Below are 22574 nucleotides of genomic sequence, written 5' to 3' on the forward strand. Positions count from 1 at the left end.
AGGTACAAGTTTCAACCCATCGTTTTCTTACCCGCTCTTCGTACGCGGAGGCCCCATGCGTGGCAGAATCTTCAAACCGTCCATCATCTGCAATCGCGAATTCTCTGAGCCACTCGTAAACAACGTTAAGTTGATTGGTCTACTTCTTCAATTCCTTTTAAGTTTCCCAAGAGCACCAGGAGTCGGTCCTCATTAGACGCGAATTACACACAAAAAATGAAAGACGTAGCTTTATGCCATAGGCCCATATAAGTCGATTGGAAGATGATGTATGGAAAAAGGTTGATATGATATCACATGTTTCTTGAGATACGACTCATACTTTTTATATTTGTGTTTATTCCTTATTTTAATGGTTTATATTGCGTCCACCGGTTAAGCTAACAATTAATACAAATTTGAACTGTTAAAATAATTGGTGATACTGACACATTAACAAATTTGTTGAAGCATGAAACTTCATTTCAAAGAAGGTATCCAAAAGTCAATGATGAGGATTGTCATAATGAGTTTGATATGGGAGGTATGTACAATTATTAAAAAACCCAGTCTCTGGTTGAAACTGATATCTGTGGTTGACACTAAATCAATCAGTTAATTAACAAGTACTGTAGGAAATTATTTGCCTTTCCGATATCCAAAAGTTAGTTAGAGTGAGTTTGATAAGGGAGTTATGTACAATTATTAAAAGATAATATTAACCGAGGATGAGCTGCCATTTGTCCCTTATCACTTCAATCATAGACTTGCTGTCTATTAGCTGCCAAGAAATAATATTTAATTCTGTCTTGGGCCTGCGCTTCAACTAACCCAAATCCAAAAAGCCCTTGCATGCTTGGGCTTTTAATATTTTTCAGCCCAATGTTAACTGATTGCCCAAACACTAACAAGTATTAGTGATTAATCAAATACAACACGGTCAACTTTTAATGATTAATCAAATACAGTAATCATTGTCAACGAATCTAGCCAACTAATCAAACAAATGGGTCAATTTAAAACAAAAAAAAAAAAAGATAAATTACATTTTACCCCCTCAGATTTAGAGTCAATTTCAATTCCTTACAACATCTTAAAACATTTCAAATTCATACGTTTACTTATCATTTTATTTCAATTTCATACATTTGTTAGAAAATTTGTTAAGTTAACCGTTAAGTCATGACGTGGCAAATATGAGGTCCCCATTTGTGCTGATATGGCTGCCATGTTTGTGTCACGTAGCTAAACACTTAATAAAAAATTAAAAATATTAAAAAAAAAAAAATTGAAACCTAGAAACCCCCTCCCCCCTTTGTCTTCCCCACCCTAAATCAGCGCGCGCTCGTGCACACACACACACACTCTCTCTCTCTCTAATCACCCTCTTCCTACTCTCCATTTACCTCACCTCCCACCACCACTCCCAGGCCTAGAAGGCCCAACCCAAGCCCGCCATCGTTGTCCAGCCAGGTTGCCATGCCCTGTAGCAATCTCTCCCTTCTCACCTTCGTTCTTCACCTTCTCGGTGACGGGAAGGATGAAGAACTTCCATCGCCATCGGATTTGATAGGATGCAAATCGTGGAGCAGAGAAGGGAGTGGAGGATAGAAGGAAAGGGTTGATTTGGGGAGAGAGAAGGGAGGGGAGGTGAAGAGAGTGGAGGAGAGGGAGAAGGTGGGTCGGGGAGGTGAAGAGAGAGGAGTGGCTCGGAGAAGGGTGGCTTGGGTGGGCAAAGGGTGGATGATGAGGGATGGGAGAAGAGGGTGCTCGAATGGAGAGGATGGAGGGGTGGAGCCGAGGGGGGGGGGGTTAGAGGGGATGGAAGGGTGCTCGGCGGGGAAGATTCTGGGTTTCTAGTTTATTTTTATTTTTATTTTTTATTTTTTATATTTTAATTTTATAATTATTTTAATATTTATAATTTTTTATTAAGTGTTTAGCCAAGTGGCACAAATATGGCAGCCACGTCATCACAAATGAGGACCTCATATTGGCCACGTCATCACTTAACTATTAACTTAACAGATTTTTTAACGGATGTATGAAATTGAAATAAAAGGATAAGTAAATGTATGAAATTGAAATTTTTTAAAGATGTTGTAAGGAATTGAAATTGACCCCAAATCTGAGAGGGTAAAATGTAATTTACCCAAAAAAAAAAAACTACCAAAGCAAATGAAAGAAAAGAAATGCATAAGAAATCAAACCCAAAAGAGGAAACAAATGGGACCACTGTAAAAAAATCACAAAAGCAGATGAAAGAATAAAACGCAGGTGAAATCAAACCCAAAAGCAGAAACAAATGGTACCATTGTAAAAAAAAAAATTCAAAAGCAGATGAAACTGAACCCAAAAGCAGAAGTCTTTTGATTATTATATGTTAAACGATGAAGGACGATCTACTGAAGAGATGGGGAAGACAACGGTAGGGTTTCGACGGTCTGAGAGTTGAGTGTGAGTCAGTGAAAGGAAATGGGAATCTTATCTCTACTCTGATTGTTTTTTTTTTTTTTTGGTTAAAAATGATATCCATTAATTAGACACTTAAAACAGGGCCATAAAAACACCACCATCTATTTTGATTAAAACAAACAAAAGTAACCACGGGTTGGTTTGGTTAACTGATGTCCAAGAATTATAGGAACTGCTCATCAAACCAACCGGTTAACCGATAATCCCAAATTACTTCTCCTACACCTCTTGTTAATTTTTATCCGTTGATCTTCTTTAATTCATCCGATCCGACGGTTGAAAATTAGAAGGGTGTGTGAGAAGTAAAATGGGATGTGTGGATATCACACCTCTAAAATTTCTGTAGATATATTTTGTTTCCAGTGGGCGCGGTAGCTAGTCAGCGATACTATAAATAGCAAAGCTTATGAGCTCCTGAACTCACCAGCACTTGATACAAAAGCAATAACACTTGGCTAGTTCGCTTCAGATTTGAAATCTTTGAAATATGTCTTCTGTGGAAGTTCCACGATCTCAATCTTCAAACCCAAATGACACTTTTGATGTTCATCGGCCTAAGCCTTCAGCCATTTTTTCTCCCAGCATTTGGGGTGACCATTTTCTGTCCTATGATTCTTTGGTAAGACTTCTTTCTTACTACAATAAACTATTATATATTTTGAACACTATATTATTATGAAAATTAAATCCGTAATTTTAAACAAAGAGGAAAAAAACCAAAGAGTACTATAATCATTTAAAATGCTACTGATTCAACCTTCCCTTCCTTAATGTGGCAAACATGTTGCGAATCTAACTACCAAAGTTAAATTCACACTATTTTTTTTTTGTTTTTGGGAAAAACAAGTTCTTAAAGTCATGAAAACTACCACGCAATAACTATTTCAACCTCGGTGCCTCTCTTTTCTCAATGTTTACAATTTAGAAATTGACATTATAAAGGTTATGCATTTTCTCATGTGTTACCAGACTTATAATCATCTTATATTAATTGTAATCTATATCTTTTGGTACTTAGAAACCTCCAAATTCAAACATATCATAAAGGTTATGCGTTTTCTTTTTTCTTAAATCAAAATGTGATCCTGTGCAGGAAGTGGATGCTGAACTTGAACAACATGTACAAGAATTGAAGGAAGAAGTGAGAAGAATGCTAATGACATCACTTGAAAATGTTTCCCAAAAGCTGAACTTGATTGATGACATTCAGCGCTTAGGTGTGTCCTACCATTTTGGAAATGAAATTGAAGAAATTTTACAGAAAATTCACGAGAGCTCTTATGATTTGGATGGCCTGTGCACGGCTGCTCTTCGTTTTCGATTGCTTAGACAACAAGGTTATAACGTTTCATGCGGTAAGTAATCTCGGATGGTGGTCTGGTCATATATATATATATATATATGTATGTATGTATGTATGTATATAATCTAAATGTTTCTTGAGGTTCTGAATTTTCCATTTTGTTGGTCTTGCAGACTTATTCAACAAGTTCAAGGACGGTAATGGAAATTTCAAGGGATCACTCGTTGATGATGTTGTAGGACTACTAAGCTTGTATGAAGCCACACACCTTAGGATACATGGAGAGGAGATACTAGATGAAGCACTAACCTTCTCCACGACTAATCTCGAATCGGCGACATTCCGTTTAAGCCCCCCCACCCCACTTGCAAAAGCAGTAACCCACGCCCTAAATCAGCCGCTTCGAAAGGGTTTACCAAGGGTTGAAGCAAGGTATTACTTGTCAGTCTACCAGGAACTAAGAGAATCACCGAATGAAACTCTCCTAAAGTTCGCCAAGTTGGATTTCAACCGACTGCAACGAGTCCATCAGAAAGAACTAAGCGAAATCACAAGGTAAATTAATTCCTTATTCATCCATATACATCACTTACTAAAGAGTTGAATTCCCCACCTCTAGCTACTAAATAATTATTTTTGTAGCTTAGGTGGTGGAAGGACTTGGACGTGCCAAACAACCTACCTTTTGCAAGAGACAGACTGGTTGAGGTCTACTTCTGCTGGGGTTTGACAGTCGACTTTCAGCCTCAATATTCCTTTGCTAGGAGGACATCAAGCAAAGTTACTGCTATAATATCCCTTATCGATGACATTTATGAATATGGCACAAATGAACAACTGGAGCTCTTTACTGAAGCTATTAAGTCGTATGAATATATCATCTAACCTTACATCACCATCCGATTAAAAAGGAAAAACTAACCTAATTATGCACAATTGATTTATGTATTACTTGATCAGGTGGGATGTCTCAGCCATAGATCAACTACCAGAGTATATGAAAGTCTGCTATCGGGCGTTGTTGGACGTATATACTGAAATTCATGAAAAGCTTGCGCACGATGGGAAATTATATCGCATCCACCATGCAAGAGAAGTGGTACTATTCCTCAATATTTGCTTAGTATCGAGTCTAAAGTTGTTACAAGGCCAGAAAAACGTGCTGCAAATACTTTACAATATGTATAGAAACAATTGATTCTTTTTGTATAATCTTTGTATATCAATATGAATTAACAGTAGAAATGATTAAGAATTATTATAATCTCATGATCTGGTATGTGTCAGATGAAAAAAGTAGTTAGAGGCTACTTCGATGAAGCCAAATTGTTCCGCCAGAAGCACATGCCATCACTGGATGAATACATGTCTGTATCACTCGTGACCGGTGGCTGCCTGTTGCTAATAACCACATCCTTTGTTGGAATGGAAGAAGCTACAATAGACTCCTTTGATTGGTTATTAACTTCCCCTCCAGTAGTGAAGGCTACGTCAACAATTCTCAGACTCATGGATGACATAGCGGAACACAAGGTACTAAATCGTTTATATAAATAGTACGAATAAGTATTGTCGATTGTAAAATGTCTCACACAAAAAACTTAACAGAATAGAATTTAACTCATCTAAGTAGTTCCACTTCTAATTGCACCAAATGCTTTTGTGACAAAACCCTATACCTATTGGGCTAGCAAGTGGTTAAGTTAGAATAGTATCACTGCTTGACCTATTAGTAGTGGACTACTGGCCCCTTAACTAAAATCTTGACAAGCACAACTATTATGATTGCATTAATACTTATACTAATTAATGGTCCTTTTTATCCTACTCCTCATGCACTAGTTTGAGCAAGAGAAAGAACATTTTATCGGTGTTGTGAACTGTTACATGAAGAAATATGGGGCCACAGAAGAAGAAGCGATAACCGAACTTCAAGGACAAGTGAATAATGCATGGAAGGACATAAACGAAGCGTGCCTCCACCCTACTGCTGTCCCCATGCCCCTGCTAATTCGTTTTCTCAATTTTGCTCGGGTCATGGATGTTGTGTACAAGCATGAAGATGGATACACTAATGCTAAGGGTGTGGTAAAAGATCTTATAATTTCTACACTAGTAGAACCTGTAGCTTTATAAGCCTAAAATATCTACTTATTGTGATGTTTCTTTTGAAAGTATAATCTCCAGTGCCCAAGTTGCCTACAAAAAAATAAGGAGCTACTATCCGTTAAGACTGTAAAAATGTAATTTGGGTTGTGCCCTTGCTTTCCATATTATGATTCTATCAATAAAACAACTATGCAGTTGGGAATAAAACATATACTAATTATTCATCTCAAATAGCACAATAAAACATAAACCAAATCATTGTGCCCCAAGTGGGATGGTGGTGTATTTAAGTTTTTATTTTTATTTTTATTTATTTTGTGTGCCTTAATATTTAGTGGAACTCCGCACATGCTTGCCTAAAAAGTAAATGAAAGCACAATAGTAACTAAAACAGGGAACAAGATGTAATCATTTCACAATGGAGTGAAGATTATAAATTTTCCCAAAAGCAAAATCTAGGTCGATTGGCTAAACTACATAAATTGAAATGTAAAGAAAGTAGTAAAAGAAAGATTCAAGCCATGAAGGCCAAGATAATGCTAAAGAACGTCACTGAGATCACTGGTGTCTGATGCCGGTTTGTGTACGAACTCTTCGAGCCTTCGAGCCTTCGAGCTTCACATCTCGAAAGTCGTTCTGTTTATGTAGTTTTGAACATTTTGTATACATGTAAATCTCCCCATTACACATACTTAAACATCGCTGCACATTTTATATATTTATGTTTCTTCTGCTGCGAATATTTCCCAAATCCATGAAAACTGAATTGGTCTTTCTTTCTTTAAGTGAATTGGCAGTGGGGGTGCAGGTGGTTTTTGGTGCTGCTCGAGTGTTACAGCTGAAGCTGAAGCGATAAGGCAGGATTGACGGAATGTGTAGAGAAGGGCTCATTGAGGATTGGAGAGGAGACATATGCGAAAATTGTGGTAGACATTGTTGTGCTAGGATAGCACCAAATCAATTGGAAACCAACTCATGGTAACCCACTGAAAATATAACAAATGAAATGCACGAACAAAATAGAAATAACACTAAGATTTAACGAGATCCCTCAACAGTAGTGTAACTATGTCATCGGAGCAGTAGGAGCTCACCAATAATCCACTACAACCAAATGAGAGTGTTTACAAAGTTTTTGGCAATTTCACAACCCAAAGGCCCAATACACCCAATAGTTCTCACACACCAAAAAAAACATAGGGAAATTTTATTTGAACCCATATAACCTCATTCTACACCCAACTAAAATTAAAAACGTGAATTGTCAATTTTACCCCTATTGTATAATTACTATCAAATACAAGATGAAATCAGAAATCAAACTAAAATTTATCAATAAACTTACTGCTGGTTCCAATGACAACTGAGGGCCTAAGTTAATTATTATTACTAGTGTATGTGTATGTATAAAATGATTTTGGGTCTTATAATTCATGCAGATTTGAATTACTGTGGCTAAAACCCAAGTGATGCCTAAGAATATGGATTTACATATTACAATTCCACCACCCAATACACCTAATCTTAAAACCAAGGTAAAAACTTGAGATTAAAGCATTTGAAATACGCTACTGCATTTGTTTATGAAGCAGCAATGGGATAAAAACAATGGGAATGCAATTCAGATAAAGCACACAAGGATTAAAACCAACTCAATTTCTGTTGTAAGAGAAATAAGCATATTGGTTTAACATTTCAATCTCAAATAAGCACAAACACCATAACATATGAATTAATTACTTCATCTAATCTTGTTTGCTCACATAACTTCCCGATTCTAGATTGCTTGTTTGACCAATTCATCAAACACGACTCCATATATGTATGGACATTACACTCTCAATCAACAAGACAAGTTGTGGAAAACAAGTTGTAGAACACTGATTTTGGATTTTTATTTTTAAAATGGATGTAAAAATAAATTTACATATTATATTAGGCTTGTGAGGGTAGTTTAGGTAGTAAAATTGGGTTTAAAGAGATATTGATAATTTCATTAAAAACTATACAGGTGTAAATAATAAGTTGGGTGTAGAAAAAAATTATCTAGGTTCAAATAAAATTTTCCAAAAAACAAATAAAGAATGAAATATAGTGATTAATTTCTTCTTCACACAAAGATTAAAGCTAATATGATAAATAGTAAATACAACTTTGATGGGTGAGTGCTAACCAAAGGAGAAGGCAGAACCTTTCTTCTGCCTGGTTTGGTATTGCTGTGCTTTGAAAAAAAGCTGCTGTGAGAATAAGCGGCTGTGCTGTGAGAATAAGCGGCTGTGAAATAAAGCAGCAAAGTGTTTGGTAAACTTTTTTGTAAAAGTGCTTTTGGAAGAAAAAAAAGCAGTATGATAGTGTTTGGTAAACTTTTTTGTAAAACAGCTGTGACTGTGTGAAATGACCAAAAAGGTATAATACTAGATGTGCTATTAATTTAATTTTCTTAACAAATAAAAGTGAATTACTAAATATATTTTATTTTTAGAAGAAAAATATTTATAAACTTTATCTTAAATATTAATTAGTATGACAAACTACTTTAATAGAAATATTTTAGAGTGAATAGCTAGGATTCATTAGTACAATATTATTAATGTACTTGAAAGTAGTCTAATTAGATGCATTCATCAAACTTGCATTCATCAAACTTGAAAGTAGTACAATATTGTTAATATTGTTAATGTACGGTAGGAGAGTCGCTCTAATCAAGATATTATCGAAACTGGTGCTTAAGCAAGAATTACATTTGGGGAGAACAGTCGGTGCACATAAGTTATCAGCAACACCGGGTCTTGGTTTTTCGAAATCTCCCTAACAGACTATTATTACAGTTTCAATAAAATGAGATGCTATACATTAACTTCCGTCGCTGCTGTTTCTAAAAACCAGATACAATATCATCAATTGATTCCTCCCACGAATCGGTTGCTTCAATCTGGAAAACAATTAACGATAATGTACCCGTCAGCATTACTGTTTTGCATTACAGATTATGGGGTGTCGACGCAACCATAAATACAGACCTCTTGGCAAAGATCTAAAGCAAGACGAGCTCCTACAGCCGCCTCCTCGTGGTTATCTTTCACCTCCAAGTTGATTATCAGCACACATTTCCTAAGAGCATGGTCCCGGTTGTTGAGATCTATACATTGTTGCACACGGGTCAGACAAGCAAACAAGGATGGTATCTTCAAGTTACAGATTAACTGCACAAATCTTCTTTTAGTTTTCATAAAACTAAAAGATGAACAAAAGTAGATGGTGCCAAACTAAACGATCAACTAAACAGAAACTTTCAACCATCTAGTATGTTTTTTTTTTTTTTTTTTTTTTTTAAATCAAAAACTCTCTTGAGGTTTAAACTTTATCTTTTCCTTGAGATTCATTAACCACAAGTTCCTAGAACCAGCATCTCTGTTGTATGTATAAGTTCTAATAATCCTAGGAACCTATAAACTCAAGGTTTCTTACTTTCTTACTTTCTTACATTTCCCAAATGGAAAAAGAATCCATTTCAAATATCAATCGTTGTTTGTTACCATCTCCAATGATTACGTTAAGCTGAAAGAAATTGCATACCTATAACTTAAGAGCTCAAACTCTACCAGCAAGTCATATTCCAACAGCTCAACAGAAAGAGATTGCCAAGAAACAACACTACCAACACAAAGAAGAGCATTTGATTAATTGATTATCGAATGACTATGGACTATTAAAATCTAGAAGATACAAGCCAAAACTAGGAGAAGGGAGTTAAAACCAACCTTCAATAACCATGTCAAAAACCTTTTCTTCGAATGTTAACACCACATCAAAGGAACCGTCGGCAGCATTGTCCTGCCATCGCTGAGGTGCCAGTTTGACTCCCAAGTTTCTTTTAAGCATAGGCAAGATGCCATTACGCTTGTACCTGTACTTATCGTCAAGGTTACACTTTGCATAAAAAACAACACAGTTCATAACGTAAAGTACGCACATAAATTCCAGTTCATACATCCCACAATACTCGAGCATTGCTACACAGAGCTACCAATCAATAGTCTTCGTCATCAACTATTCTATACTCTTCGCTAAACACCTCGAACCACAAATATCGAATTTACTCTTAAAAGCCTCAAGGGTAAGTTCATACACAAAATCTATCAGACTGCCCACTTAATTTCCAAATATTGAAGCTTTGAACCTACAATCTCAGTTGCATATATCAACAGTCTTAAAGTCCTTCTTTTTCTTTCCTGTTAACCAATTTGCTCCTACCAAAACTTTTTGTTCGTACTATTTTCTGGATATTTATACGAATCTATTTCATCACCAAAATATCATATTCCCCAAAACCCAGAATTCGAAAAACCCAATTGAAACAAGAAAGATACATAATTTGAAAACCCCAATTGAACAAAATCGAGAGAAGAACAAGTTTAGAGGAGGAGGATACAGTTCGGGGTCTTTTCGCCGGAGATCGTCGAACATCTGCTTGTAAGGTGTGCCAAAGTCGTAAACATTGGGTTCTCTGAGGGAGGGACCAGGGAGCTTGACGTGGGCTCCGGTGCCGTACGACGCGACGTCGAAGCCCTGCCGCTTGAGGAGTGAGTGAGCCTCCATGCTCCGATTCTGGTTCGACGAACACACCATGCTCCATACCCTCATCATTTTCTACATCATCCTTTGTTTTCTTTTAGTTTTATCCCACTACCTAATTTCTTCTACAACAATTATTCTCTCCATTCCTTCATCTTTTCCCTTTTTACTTACTGACCAAAGAAGAGTGTTTGTGCGGTCGAGCTTTGGACTCTTCCTTTTGTGTAGATAGGTTTGAGTACAAAACAATTTTGTTAGGCTATTGTATTCTGGAAGGAATAAGTCATGGGATATGCTGCTGCATTTGTTCATGGACTTTGTTAAACCGCAGTGAACTTTAATCTCCTCAAGGAGAGCGATATACTCGTGTTTCAACCTAATTGTCTACAATCTTTTTAGAAGAATATAATTTTATTATATCCCGAATTAGTGAATTGGGCATGATCATTTCGTACAGAATAACAAAGCAAAAAGCAAGTCAATTTTCTTGTAATTTTCCCAACATTTTTTATTCGAACTAAAATTGAATTGGTGTTTTAGGTTGAATAAGTTCCAAGGGCAGGAAAGCTGTTATCTACTTGTCAAAACATTTGTAATTTCGGTCTTTTGGATCAAGGTGTTCTATCTCTGTAGTTTCAAATGTAAAACGATAACAGCGTTATATATCTAGTTGTAGACATAATCTAATGGCTGTTACCTTCCATAAATTTTTATCCCTTAATCCTCATCAATTCATTTGATCTGATGGTCTAAAATTGAGATAGTGTAAAAAATAAAAATAAGTGTGTGGTTAACACCACCCTATTTCTATTTCAAAGTCATATTTTTTTTTTTTAACAAACAATATTATCTACACTAAAAGGGAGGAGGGGTGAGCTTAGCCTCACAATGTGCTAGCAATAATGTGGTTCAAATTCGCATTTGGCGAGAATCGAATCTAAAATCTCTCACTTATTAGTAAATAAGAATATCACTAAACCGTAGTACTAAGTAGCTTCGAAGTCATATTTTAGCATAACTATTGGTAGTTGCTGGTTAAAGGACCAATATGATTTGAAGTTAGAACATAAGTAATTACCACCAAAGCATCCATTTTCTGAGGACATCAACGACTTCTTTACAAGATCCATTTTTGTCCCATACAATCACATATAAGTTGAGAAACCAGGAAGATAATACAGACTCGTTATACAGGAGGAAACTTTAATACTCATAAATCATAAATGATTAATTAAACTCATAGGATCCCAATAGAAATCGTCCACACACAACTGGAACCCCTCTTTCTCATTGTAAAACAGAAAATTACGGATGGTGAATGAAATAGTATGTTTGTGAGATAGTAAGAATGGAAAGGGAAACCGCAACAATGAACGATGTCAATGACCATGCCTTATTAAAATAGGCATGACTCAAACTCATTTAAATAAAGCATTGCACGACATGATTAGTAATGAATAACCAGGTTGGTCCTAAGGTAATAGGCTGGCCTCGCCCCAATTCATCATGGCCAAGCACAGCCCATGACGTGGGATCATTATGATGACTATCCCATTTAAACTAATACATAATTAAATATGGGAGCTAATAAGACTAAATAATTGTGATATTAGGCTTTAAACTAGATTCAAATAATTTTTTCTGATAATATAAAATAATTAAAGTTTGTTGAGCCGCTTGTTTAGTGGCGCGGCCCAAGAACGGCTTAGGCCCATATGGCATTTTTAGGTGTTAGACCGTTTGACACCATTTAGTTTTTAGGGATGGGCATGAGAAACATAGAACCGAGAAAGCATTGGACCATGACAAAAAAAAAAATCGAAAAAAGAAAATTTGAGTTTGTTGACCAAAAAAATAAACTTTTGACAAGAATTGAATTGAGCCAGTTCAGACTGGTTTCAATTCAGGTTCTCAACTTGAAAAAACTAGCACGATAGAACTGAACTAATTTAATTTTTACGTTTTTCTTTTAAACAAATAATATTATCTACATTAAAAGGAGGAGGTGATAATTTAATTTTTATGTTTTTAAATATTCAATAAACATAGCCCATCTAATACTAATCCCTCGCAAGGCCGACCAAATTTAACTAAATCGAAGGTCCAAATGCCCATAACCTAACTAAACCCAAGTGACTATATGTCTCTTCCTCTTCCTTTTCTTTATGCCGTCTGGCCACCAAACCAATCTCACATAGACTTGGCAATTTATTATACGATTCGTTAACATGACACGTAAATGACACGAAAATAACGGGTTTCGGATCAACACGATAACTAATCGGGTCATTATTGGGTCATACGATAATAACCCGTTAATAATGGGTCCTTAACAGGTTTACACGAGAGTGACACGCGGGTAACCTGTTTTGACACGGCAAGAAAAATGCTATTTTGATGATTTTAATTTTTTAAACTACTAAAAAAAACTTACTATAAAATGCAATAGATATAATGAATATGTATATATTGTTTATTAATTATTATTCTATATAAATTTTAAATTTTAAATTTTATTTATTTATTTATTTTTATTGTATATTATAGGCAAAGATTGAGATTAAAAATCATAAAACACATTAAAAATAAAAATATCAAGTAATTTAAAAATACCAAACACATAAAAAAAATCATAATAATTAATTTCCCGCCTAATATTTCAAGAGTTTCATCCATTTCCCGCCTAATGTTTGGGAAATTTTGCAGCCTATATCCATCCATTTCCCGCCTAATATTTAACCCAAAGAAAAAAAATAACCAGTTTTTTTTTTTTTTTTTTTTTTTTGTGTTATCTCTTATAACATTTTAACTTGAATAAAATACGTAATAAAAAACATAAATGTAATTTTATTATTAAATATCATCACATACTAATTGAAACATAGTCTAATTAACACTTAAAATATATAAATAATTAATATATTTATTCCAAGTCATCAAAACGATAAGATTCACTAACACTTAAAGTTTATTTATACTTTCATTAAGTACAACATAAGATTCACTAGTGTAAATATTTTAAATTGAAGATCGAATTCATTCATTGTATTTATATAGGGTCAAGGAGTGTAACTGTAAAAAATCATCAAAATCAGAGTTAAAATAACAGTTAAATTAGGATTTTTCGTTTATAATCGTTGAAAAGTTTTGTCCCATTTCTTGTTCTCTGAATTTTTGTTTTTTACAATTTTTGGCGTATGCGATCTCGAAGTATATACAAACATGTTTGACGGTTGGATCATTGAAACTAGTTTCGTAGAATGTGTATCCCATCAAAACGATAGATTCACTAACACTTATGTCATACTTCATGAAAGTATGAATAAACTCACAAGTGTTAGTGAATCTATCGTTTTGATGAGATATGCATCCTACGAAACTAATTTTAACAATCCAACCGTCAAACTTGTTTATATATGGTTCAAGATCGCATACGCCAAAAATTGCAAAAAACAAACATTTCGAGATGAAGTAATGAGACAAAATTTTCAACAGTTATAAAGGAAAAATCACGATTTAACGGTTATTTTAACTCCGATTTTGATGATTTTTTACAGCTACACTCCTTGACCTTATATGAATACAATGAATGAATTCAATCTTCAATTTAAAATATTTACACTAGTGGATACCACAAAATCTTATGTTATACTTAATGAAAGTATAAATAAACTCTTAGTGTTAGTTAATGTAACGTTTTGATGGTATACGCATCCTGTGAAACTAATTTCAATGATCCAACCGTCAAACTTGTTTATATATGCTTCGAGATCGCATACGCCAAAAATTGCAAAAAACAAACATTCAGAGATCAAGTAACGAGACAAAACTTTTCGACGGTTATAAATGAAAAATCACGATTTAACGGTTATTTTAACTTTGATTTTGATGATTTTTTACAGCTACACTCCTTGACCCTATATGAATACAATGAATGAATTCGATCTTCAATTTAAAATATTTACACTAGTGGATACCACAAAATCTTATGTTATACTTGATGAAAGTATAAATAAACTCTTAAGTGTTAGTGAATCTATCATTTTGATGGGATACGCATCCTACGAAACTAATTTCAATGATCCTACAGTCAAACTTGTTTATATATGCTTCGAGATCACATACGCCAAAAATTGCAAAAAACTAACATTCAGAGATCAAGTAACGAGACAATACTTTTTGACAGTTATAAACGAAAAATCACGATTTAACGGTTATTTTAACTCCGATTTTGATGATTTTTTTACAGCTACACTCCTTGACCCTATATGAACACAATGAATGAATTCAATCTTCAATTTAAAATATTTACACTAGTGGATACCACAAAATCTTATGTTATACTTGATGAAAGTATAAATAAACTCTTAAGTGTTAGTGAATCTATCGTTTTGATGGGATACGCATCCTATGAAACTAATTTCAACAATCCAACCGTCAAACTTAGTTTATATATGCTTTGAGATCGCATACGTCAAAAATTGTAAAAAACAAACAATCAAAGATCAAGTAATGAGACAAAACTTTTGGACGGTTATAAACGAAAAATTACGATTTAACGGTTATTTTAACTCTGATTTTGATGATTTTTTTACAGCTACGCTCCTTGACCCTATATGAATACAATGAATGAATTCGATCTTCAATTTAAAATATTTACACTAGTGGATACCACAAAATCTTATGTTATACTTGATGAAAATATAAATAAACTCTTTAGTGTTAGTGAATCTATCGTTTTGATGGGATACGCATCCTACGAAACTAATTTCAACGATCCAACCATCAAATTTGTTTATATATGCTTCGAGATCGCATACGCCAAAAATTGCAGAAAACAAACATTCGGAGATCAAGTAATGAGACAAAACTTTGCGACGGCTATAAACGAAAAATCAAGATTTAACGGTTATTTTAACTCTGATTTTGATGATTTTTTACAGCTACACTCCTTGATCCTATATGAATACAATGAACTAATTTGATCATCAATTTAAAATATTTACAGAAGTGGATACCACAAAATATTATGTCATGATGATCTATGAAAATTGAGGATTTTGTAAAAGGAATAACATGTAAGCTTTGAGTTCCATTGGCAAGTTTACATGGTTGTTTAGATTTTTAAAACCCTCCAAATCTCAGGAACAATGTTATTTATTTGAGTGAAAAATTAATAATAATTATTGTAGAAGCCTGAAAAATGTAATCACTCGTAATGAAAAGCTTTACAACTTTCATTAAGGGGTCAACTCCAAAATTTAGTATGTATATAGTAATTAAGTATTATGTTTTACATTTTTTTGGGTCAAATTATGTTTTCATTTTCATTTTTATTGATTTAAAATATATTTTTCTTAACGGGTAATGGGTCGGGTCATATTACCTGATAATATTAACGGGTTGATTACGGGTCTGGTCATATTACCCGTTTACTTTAACGGGTATTTTCACGACACGACCCGTTAAGCTATCGGGTATGACATGAAAACGACATGAATGCCAGGTCTAGTCTCACATTTTGTCTCTCCCCCTTTAGAGCCAGTCTCTATTTTCTTCTCTACCATTTCTTCTCTATCTTTCCTTCTTCACCCTCTCATTTTTTCTCTACTAGTCTCACAAATCTTGCAGGTTTATGTCTTTACCTTGTACACTTCCAGTAGTTTGGCTCAAATTTGTAAGAATTTATCAGTGGAAACATACTGTTGGATGTTGAAGTAGAACTCGATGGAAAAATATCTCTACAATAGAATGCCAGAAGATTACTTTGGTGTCTCAAGCCCCTTAAACCAAAAAAAAAAAAAAAAAAAAAAAAAAAAAAATTTAAAAACGTAATGTTAGAACAATAAACTCAAGCGTAAAAGTGCAAAGGTTTTTAAAAAGAACAATACTTTGGCTACTTTAAATATGAGTAGGAACTCATACTCAAAACTCTTAGTATTTTAATCACAGAGTTTTGTACTTATGATCAGAACCATTCATACTATGAATCACACTTTAAAGATGATATCTGCAAAAAAATAAATTAAAACTAAGGTTGCTTAGTCAATCTATTATAGCAAATACATCGACGGTTTGTAATGCTTTTACCAATACTGTTCATTTGTTTTTAAACAGTTTGATGTCTAAACGACCTTAATTTTTATTGATTTTTTTTGCAAATATGATCTTTATAAGGTGATTTATAATATAAATGGTTCTGATTATAAACATAAAGTTCTATAAATTGACAACGAACAATTTTGAGAAATTTTGAGTAGGAGTTTCTACTCGTCTTTGAGTAGCCAAGTATTTGGTTTTTGTTTTTTTTTTTTTTTTTTTTTTTGAGAAATTTGAGTTTGTTCCTTATTTTAATGGTTTGTATTGCGTCCACATGTTAAGTTAACAATTAATACAATTCAAACTCAAACTTGAACAGTTAAAATAATTGGTGAAACGACCTGGCACATTAAGAAATTTATTGAAGTATGAAACTTCATTTCAAAGAAGGTATCCAAAAGTCAATTGTGGATGCAAATTTCTACCTTATTCTTCTTTGATGAAAATGCAACTGTAAAACAATAATACCTAAGATTAAGGCAAAAAGCCTAACGCACCCACGATGAATGGGGGGGCTTTGGCTGAGGAATCTCCGATGCCAAAGTTAGAATTTGAGAGAAAAAGTGTTTGGGAATTTTTGGGAGAGAATGAACTTGGGTTTTTGGAGAAATGCGGGGCTATATATAGGGGTGTGGCCGGCCTTATTTGGAGGAATAGGAATCAGCCACTAATGGTGGTTTTTCAATATAATTGCAAGATATTATGTCAAATAATATATTGCATTCAATTTGGTAATTAATCAATTAAATTGGTAATTAACCCTAATTTGAAAGGAATAATTGGGAGTTACCTTATGGGTGAGGATTGGATGAGGAGTGATGAAAGGGTTTTGAATAAATACCATTTTGGGATCACTTTTGACCTTGATTGAGCCATTATTGTCCGTTGGTTGCACGTGGGAATCCCAGTGTGCCTCGAGGGTAATTTTGTCTTTTTAACCCAAAAGTCCACGTGTCGCCTCCATAATTTTCTTGATTATTTTAGGCTTCACAAATGCCCCACACACCATCTGCCATGTCTGCTTTTTGCGGGCAAAAGGGTTGTCCGAACTCTACTTTCCACCTGAACGTTCAATCCTTCCTTCATCTTGGCATACAATATTATACGGTTAGTGCAACATGAGTTTGAGATTGACCCTTACACAACTCCCCATGTCTTGCATGTTTGGCAAGGTTCGCTGTTTGGTTTACTGCAACATGAGTTTGAGATAGGGATGGTGTAGACATGTAAATTTCGTTGTATGGTGCATCGCAAAGCTCCACGTGACATATGACTCATCACAAATGGACAAGTCATCAATGACATGTGGCACAAGACAAGCAAAGGAAGAATAAAACTTCTCCAAAATTCAGCAATAAGGGAATATCCCCCTTAAATTCGGCTAGGGAATCCAAATTAATCCTAAAATTGGAAAGAAAGCCAAAGCATCTTCATAAAACAAGCAAGAATTGAAGATTGCTCACAAAATAAGCAACAAGTGCTCTTAAATTCGGCCAAGCAAGGGAATTAAGATACAAAACATGCCTAAATTCTCTGATGGATGAATTAGGACATAAATCAAAGCCAAATCCACCCAAGGGCAAGCCTTGAGAAACCTATAAATACAAGGTCCTCCCACAAGCATAAGGGTAAAAAAAATCTCTACACAGAAGAACCTCTACCAAAACCTTTGAAGACTAATACGCTGTCAAAGCTCTCTTCGAAGAACATTCAACCAAAGCCGAAGCTTTCTCTCGACCAAAGCCAAAGCAGTGCCTTGAAGAATCAACAAGCGCTCGTACCGATTCCTTCAAGACTTTGTTGCAAGCTTATAAACTTGTAGCAACGTTTGTTTCAAGATCAAGTCGCCCAGACCCTTGAAGCAACGAAATCCTACATCCACACTATCTTTGCCGCACCTTAAGGAGAAGATCATCCTCTCGTTGTTTTCAAGCTCAAAACTTGAAGCAATCATTCAATTGTTCGTCCGAGATCAAGTCATCGCGACCCTTGGATCAACAATCAACCATCTACATCAAATTTGAAGACTGAATCAGAGGAAAAGTTGTAAACATAAATTGTAACCTACAAATTTAAATCAATACAAATCTACTTTGTGCACGTGTTCTCATCTCATTCGATGCAAAATTTTCGTGTTTACAGATGGCAATCCTAATTGTTAAACCCAATAACCGTGGATAACCGTCCGAATGGATTGGATTTGGGTAAAATTCGGGTATATTTTGGATATGGGGAAAACCTGTGAATGACATTCGGTTATGGTTTTGGATATGGTTATAGGGGTTCCCAATCTGTATCCATTCCCGAATCCGAACCGAATTATATATAATATAATAGTGAATATATAATTATATATATATATATATTATTCATCAAATCCATTACCTTGATAATTTAAAAGTTGCACTGTGTGAGTTGCATTTTGTGGGTTTGTCGATTGTAAAATGTCTCACACAAAAAACCTGACAGAATAAAATATAACTCATATAAGTAGTTCCACTTCTAATTGCACCAAACGCTTTTGTGACAAAATCCTGTACCTGTTGGGCTAGCAAATGGTTAAGTTAGAATAGTATCACTGCTTGACCCATTAGCAGTGGACTGCTTGCCCTTTAACTGAAATTTTTTCAAGCACAACTATTATGATTGCATTAATACTTATACTAATTAATGGTCCTTTTTATCCTACTCCTCATGCACTAGTTTGAGCAAGAGAAAGAACATTTTATCGGTGTTGTGAACTGTTACATGAAGAAATATGGGGCCACAGAAGAAGAAGCGATAACCGTACTTCAAGGACAAGTGAATAATGCATGGAAGGACATAAACGAAGCGTGCCTCCACCCTACTGCTGTCCCCATGCCCCTGCTAATTCGTTTTCTCAATTTTGCTCGGGTCATGGATGTTGTGTACAAGCATGAAGATGGATACACTAATGCTAAGGGTGTGGTAAAAGATCTTATAATTTCTACACTAGTAGAACCCGTAGCTTTATAAGCCTAAAATATCGACTTATTGTGATGTTTCTTTTGAAAGTATAATCTCGAGTGCCCAAGTTGCCTACAAAAACACAAGGAGCTACTATCCGGTAAGACTGTAAAAATGTAATTTGGGTTGTGCCTTTGCTTTCCATATTATGATTCTATCAATAAAACAACAACTATGCAGTTGGGAATAAAACATATACGAACTATTCATCTCAAATAGCACAATAGAACACGCATATATAGCAGTTGGTGCTAGAACTCAGACGGAATTTGGGCACGGGGTTTAACACGTATTGGCTCCTAGTGTTGCTTTTGGTCTTAGTGCCACAAGATGGCTTGAGAAAAAGAGAGAATAGACTTGCCACTATTGGAAGCTGCGAACATACAGTGTTTTTGTTTGAGCATGTGTGTAAGTTGCGCATTAATCTAACTTTTGAACCAAATCATTGTGCACCAAGTGAGATGGTGGTGTGGTTAAGTTTTTTTTTAAGTGTTTTTTTTTTTTTTTTTTTAGTGGAACTTCGTACATGCTTGCCTAAAAAGTGAATGAAAGCAAAATAGTAACTAAAACAGGGAAGAAGATGTAATCATTTCATGATGGAGTCAAGATTATAAATTTTCCCAAAAGCAAAATCTAGGTCGATTGGTTAAACTACATAAATTGAAATGTAAAGAAAATAATAAAAGAAAGATTCAAGCCATGAAGGCCGAGATAATGCTAAAGAACGTCACTGCGATCACTGGTGTCCAATGTCGGTTTGTGTAGGAACTCTTCGAGCCTTCGGGCTTCACATCTCGAAATTCGTTCTGTTTATGTAGTTTTGTACATTTTGTATACATGTAAATCTCCCCCTTACACATACTTAAACATCGCTGCACATTTTATATATTTGTGTTTCTTCTGCTGCGAATATTTCCCAAATCCATGAAAACTGAATTGGTCTTTCTTTCTTTAAGTGAATTGGTAGCGGGGGTGCAGGTGGTTTTTGGTGCTGCTCGAGTGTGACAGCTGAAGCGATAAGGCAGGATTGACGGAATGTGTAGAGAAGGGCTTATTGAGGATTGAAGAGGAGACATATGCGAAAATTGTGTTAGACATTGTTGTGCTAGGATAGCACCAAATCAATTGGAAACCAACTCATGGTAACCCACTGAAAATATAACGAATGAAATGCAAGAACAAAATAGGAACAACACTAAGATTTAATGAGGTTCCTCAACAGTAGTGTAACTATGTCCTCGGAGCACTAGGAGCTCACAAATAATCCACTAACAACCAAATGAGAGTGTTTACAAAGTTTTTGGCAATTTCACAACCCAAATGCCCAATACACCCAATAGTTCTCACACACAAAAAAAAAAACAAATAAAGAATGAAATTGTGAACACGAAAGATTCCTTGAAACAAGAAACCAAAATAACGTGTACAAAATAATATTTTTGTGTTTATGATTTTGGGGTTACGATCTCTCTCAAATTTGGTCCTCTGATTCTATCTTCGTAGGGTGTAGGTTTGTGGATGAGTTGTTGATCCAAAGGGCCGTCGGGGCTTGATCTAAGGATGAATAGTTGATGAACGGATCTTCAAGGGGGGTTGGGCTTGATCTTGAAGAACGGGTGTATGGATTTCTTCAAGGGGCTTTTGGGCTTGATCTTGAAGGTTGATGGATGAGCAGATCTTCAAGGGCTTTTGGGCTTAGTCTTGAAGAACGATTGGATGTGTGGATTTGTTTGTGCTGTTGATCCAAGGGGCCGTTGGGGCTTGATCTTAGGATGAACGATGAACACTTTCTTCAAGGGCCGTCGGGGCTTGATCTTGAATAATGGTTGTGTGGATTTCTTCAAGGGCTTTTGGGCTTGATCTTGAAGGTTGATGGATGAGCGGATCTTCAAGGGCTTTTGGGCTTAATCTTGAAGAACGATTGGATGTGTGGATTTGTTGAGGTTGTTGATCCAAAGGGCCGTTGGGGCTTGATCTTAGGATGAACAGTTGATGAACAATGAACACTTTCTTCAAGGGCCGTCGGGGCTTGATCTTGAGTTGGTGGAAGTTCTTCAAGGGCCGTTGGGGCTTGATCTTGAAGGAGGATTTGACGAAGAAACGAAGAGTGCTTTCTTGATCCTTCGGGATTTTCTTGAGAGCTTTAGAACTTTAAGGCTTCAAGGTTTTGGTGTGTAGAGAAATGTATTTGTGAATTGGTTTTGGTGTGTGTTGGCTTTTCTTGGGAATTTGGATGGTTGGAAGCTTTGGAGTTTCAAAGCTTCAAGGATTTGGGGAATTCTCTTCCAATTTGGGAGTAGAGAAATGTATTTGTGAATTGGTTGATGCTTGATACCTTGATGGAGAAGCCTATTTATAGGCTTTGAGAATGAATCACCACCACAAAATATTTTTTTCCTTTCCAAGCACCATTGCCTAATTTTCCCACTTAATGCAATATTGAAATTGAAGTGGTGTAACTTATGGCCTAATTTCCCACTTAATACCATTTTAAACTTGAAGTGGTCTAATCTTATGGCCTAATTTCCCACTTAATGCAATATTGAAATTGAAATGTGTATGCTTTGTCATTGCCCAAATGAGAAAAACTTACTTTGATCCGTAATGGATTGAAGTGTGCTTGCCTTGTCATTGCCCAACATGAGAAGAAAAACTTGTTTTGATCCTCAATGGACTGAAATGTACTTGCCTTGTCATTGCCCAAAATGAGAAGAAAAACTTGTTTAATCCTTCAAGGGTATTTCTTCCTATTTTGTTGAGTCACACGCCATGTGTACAATTTGTACAACACGTGGCGTATGCCATGTATGCCTTGACACGTCAAAACTTTAATGCATTGGTGAACATTTGTTTTACTGAAATTTCGATGTCTACAAATGCCCCCACTTCAAGGCGCGTCGTAGACATGTGCTTGTCACGTGTAGAAGATGCGTTTTGAAGTCCCTTAATGTAGATGTCAACCCAAGGGCCGTCGAGGCTTGATCTTGAATTGGGCTGGAAATTTCTTCAAGGGCCATTGAGGCTTGATCTTGAGTTCGACTGGAAG

General features: G+C 35.3%; 2 protein-coding genes across 2 annotated transcripts; one reads left to right on the top strand and one right to left on the bottom strand.

The window, feature by feature from the left end:
* The first annotated feature begins 2941 nt into the window (after positions 1–2941).
* Positions 2942–5962, top strand: LOC137744275 ((-)-germacrene D synthase-like). The gene is made up of 7 exons (XM_068484131.1): positions 2942–3073; positions 3548–3809; positions 3931–4312; positions 4405–4623; positions 4718–4856; positions 5045–5290; positions 5600–5962. The coding sequence occupies exons 1-7, from the start codon at positions 2942–2944 to the stop codon at positions 5891–5893; spliced, it is 1674 nt and encodes a 557-aa protein (XP_068340232.1). The 3' UTR covers positions 5894–5962.
* Positions 5963–8477: 2515 nt separating this feature from the next.
* On the bottom strand, positions 8478–10631 carry LOC137745728 (uncharacterized). The gene is made up of 4 exons (XM_068485730.1): positions 10299–10631; positions 9628–9773; positions 8887–9005; positions 8478–8798 (listed from the first exon to the last, which is right to left on the bottom strand). Exons 1-4 carry the CDS (start codon positions 10511–10513, stop codon positions 8742–8744), a joined length of 537 nt encoding a protein of 178 aa, XP_068341831.1. The 5' UTR covers positions 10514–10631; the 3' UTR covers positions 8478–8741.
* Between the last annotated feature and the right edge of the window lie 11943 nt (positions 10632–22574).

The sequence above is a fragment of the Pyrus communis genome, chromosome 9, assembly GCF_963583255.1.
Source record: "Pyrus communis chromosome 9, drPyrComm1.1, whole genome shotgun sequence".
Classification (NCBI taxonomy): Eukaryota; Viridiplantae; Streptophyta; class Magnoliopsida; order Rosales; family Rosaceae; genus Pyrus; species Pyrus communis.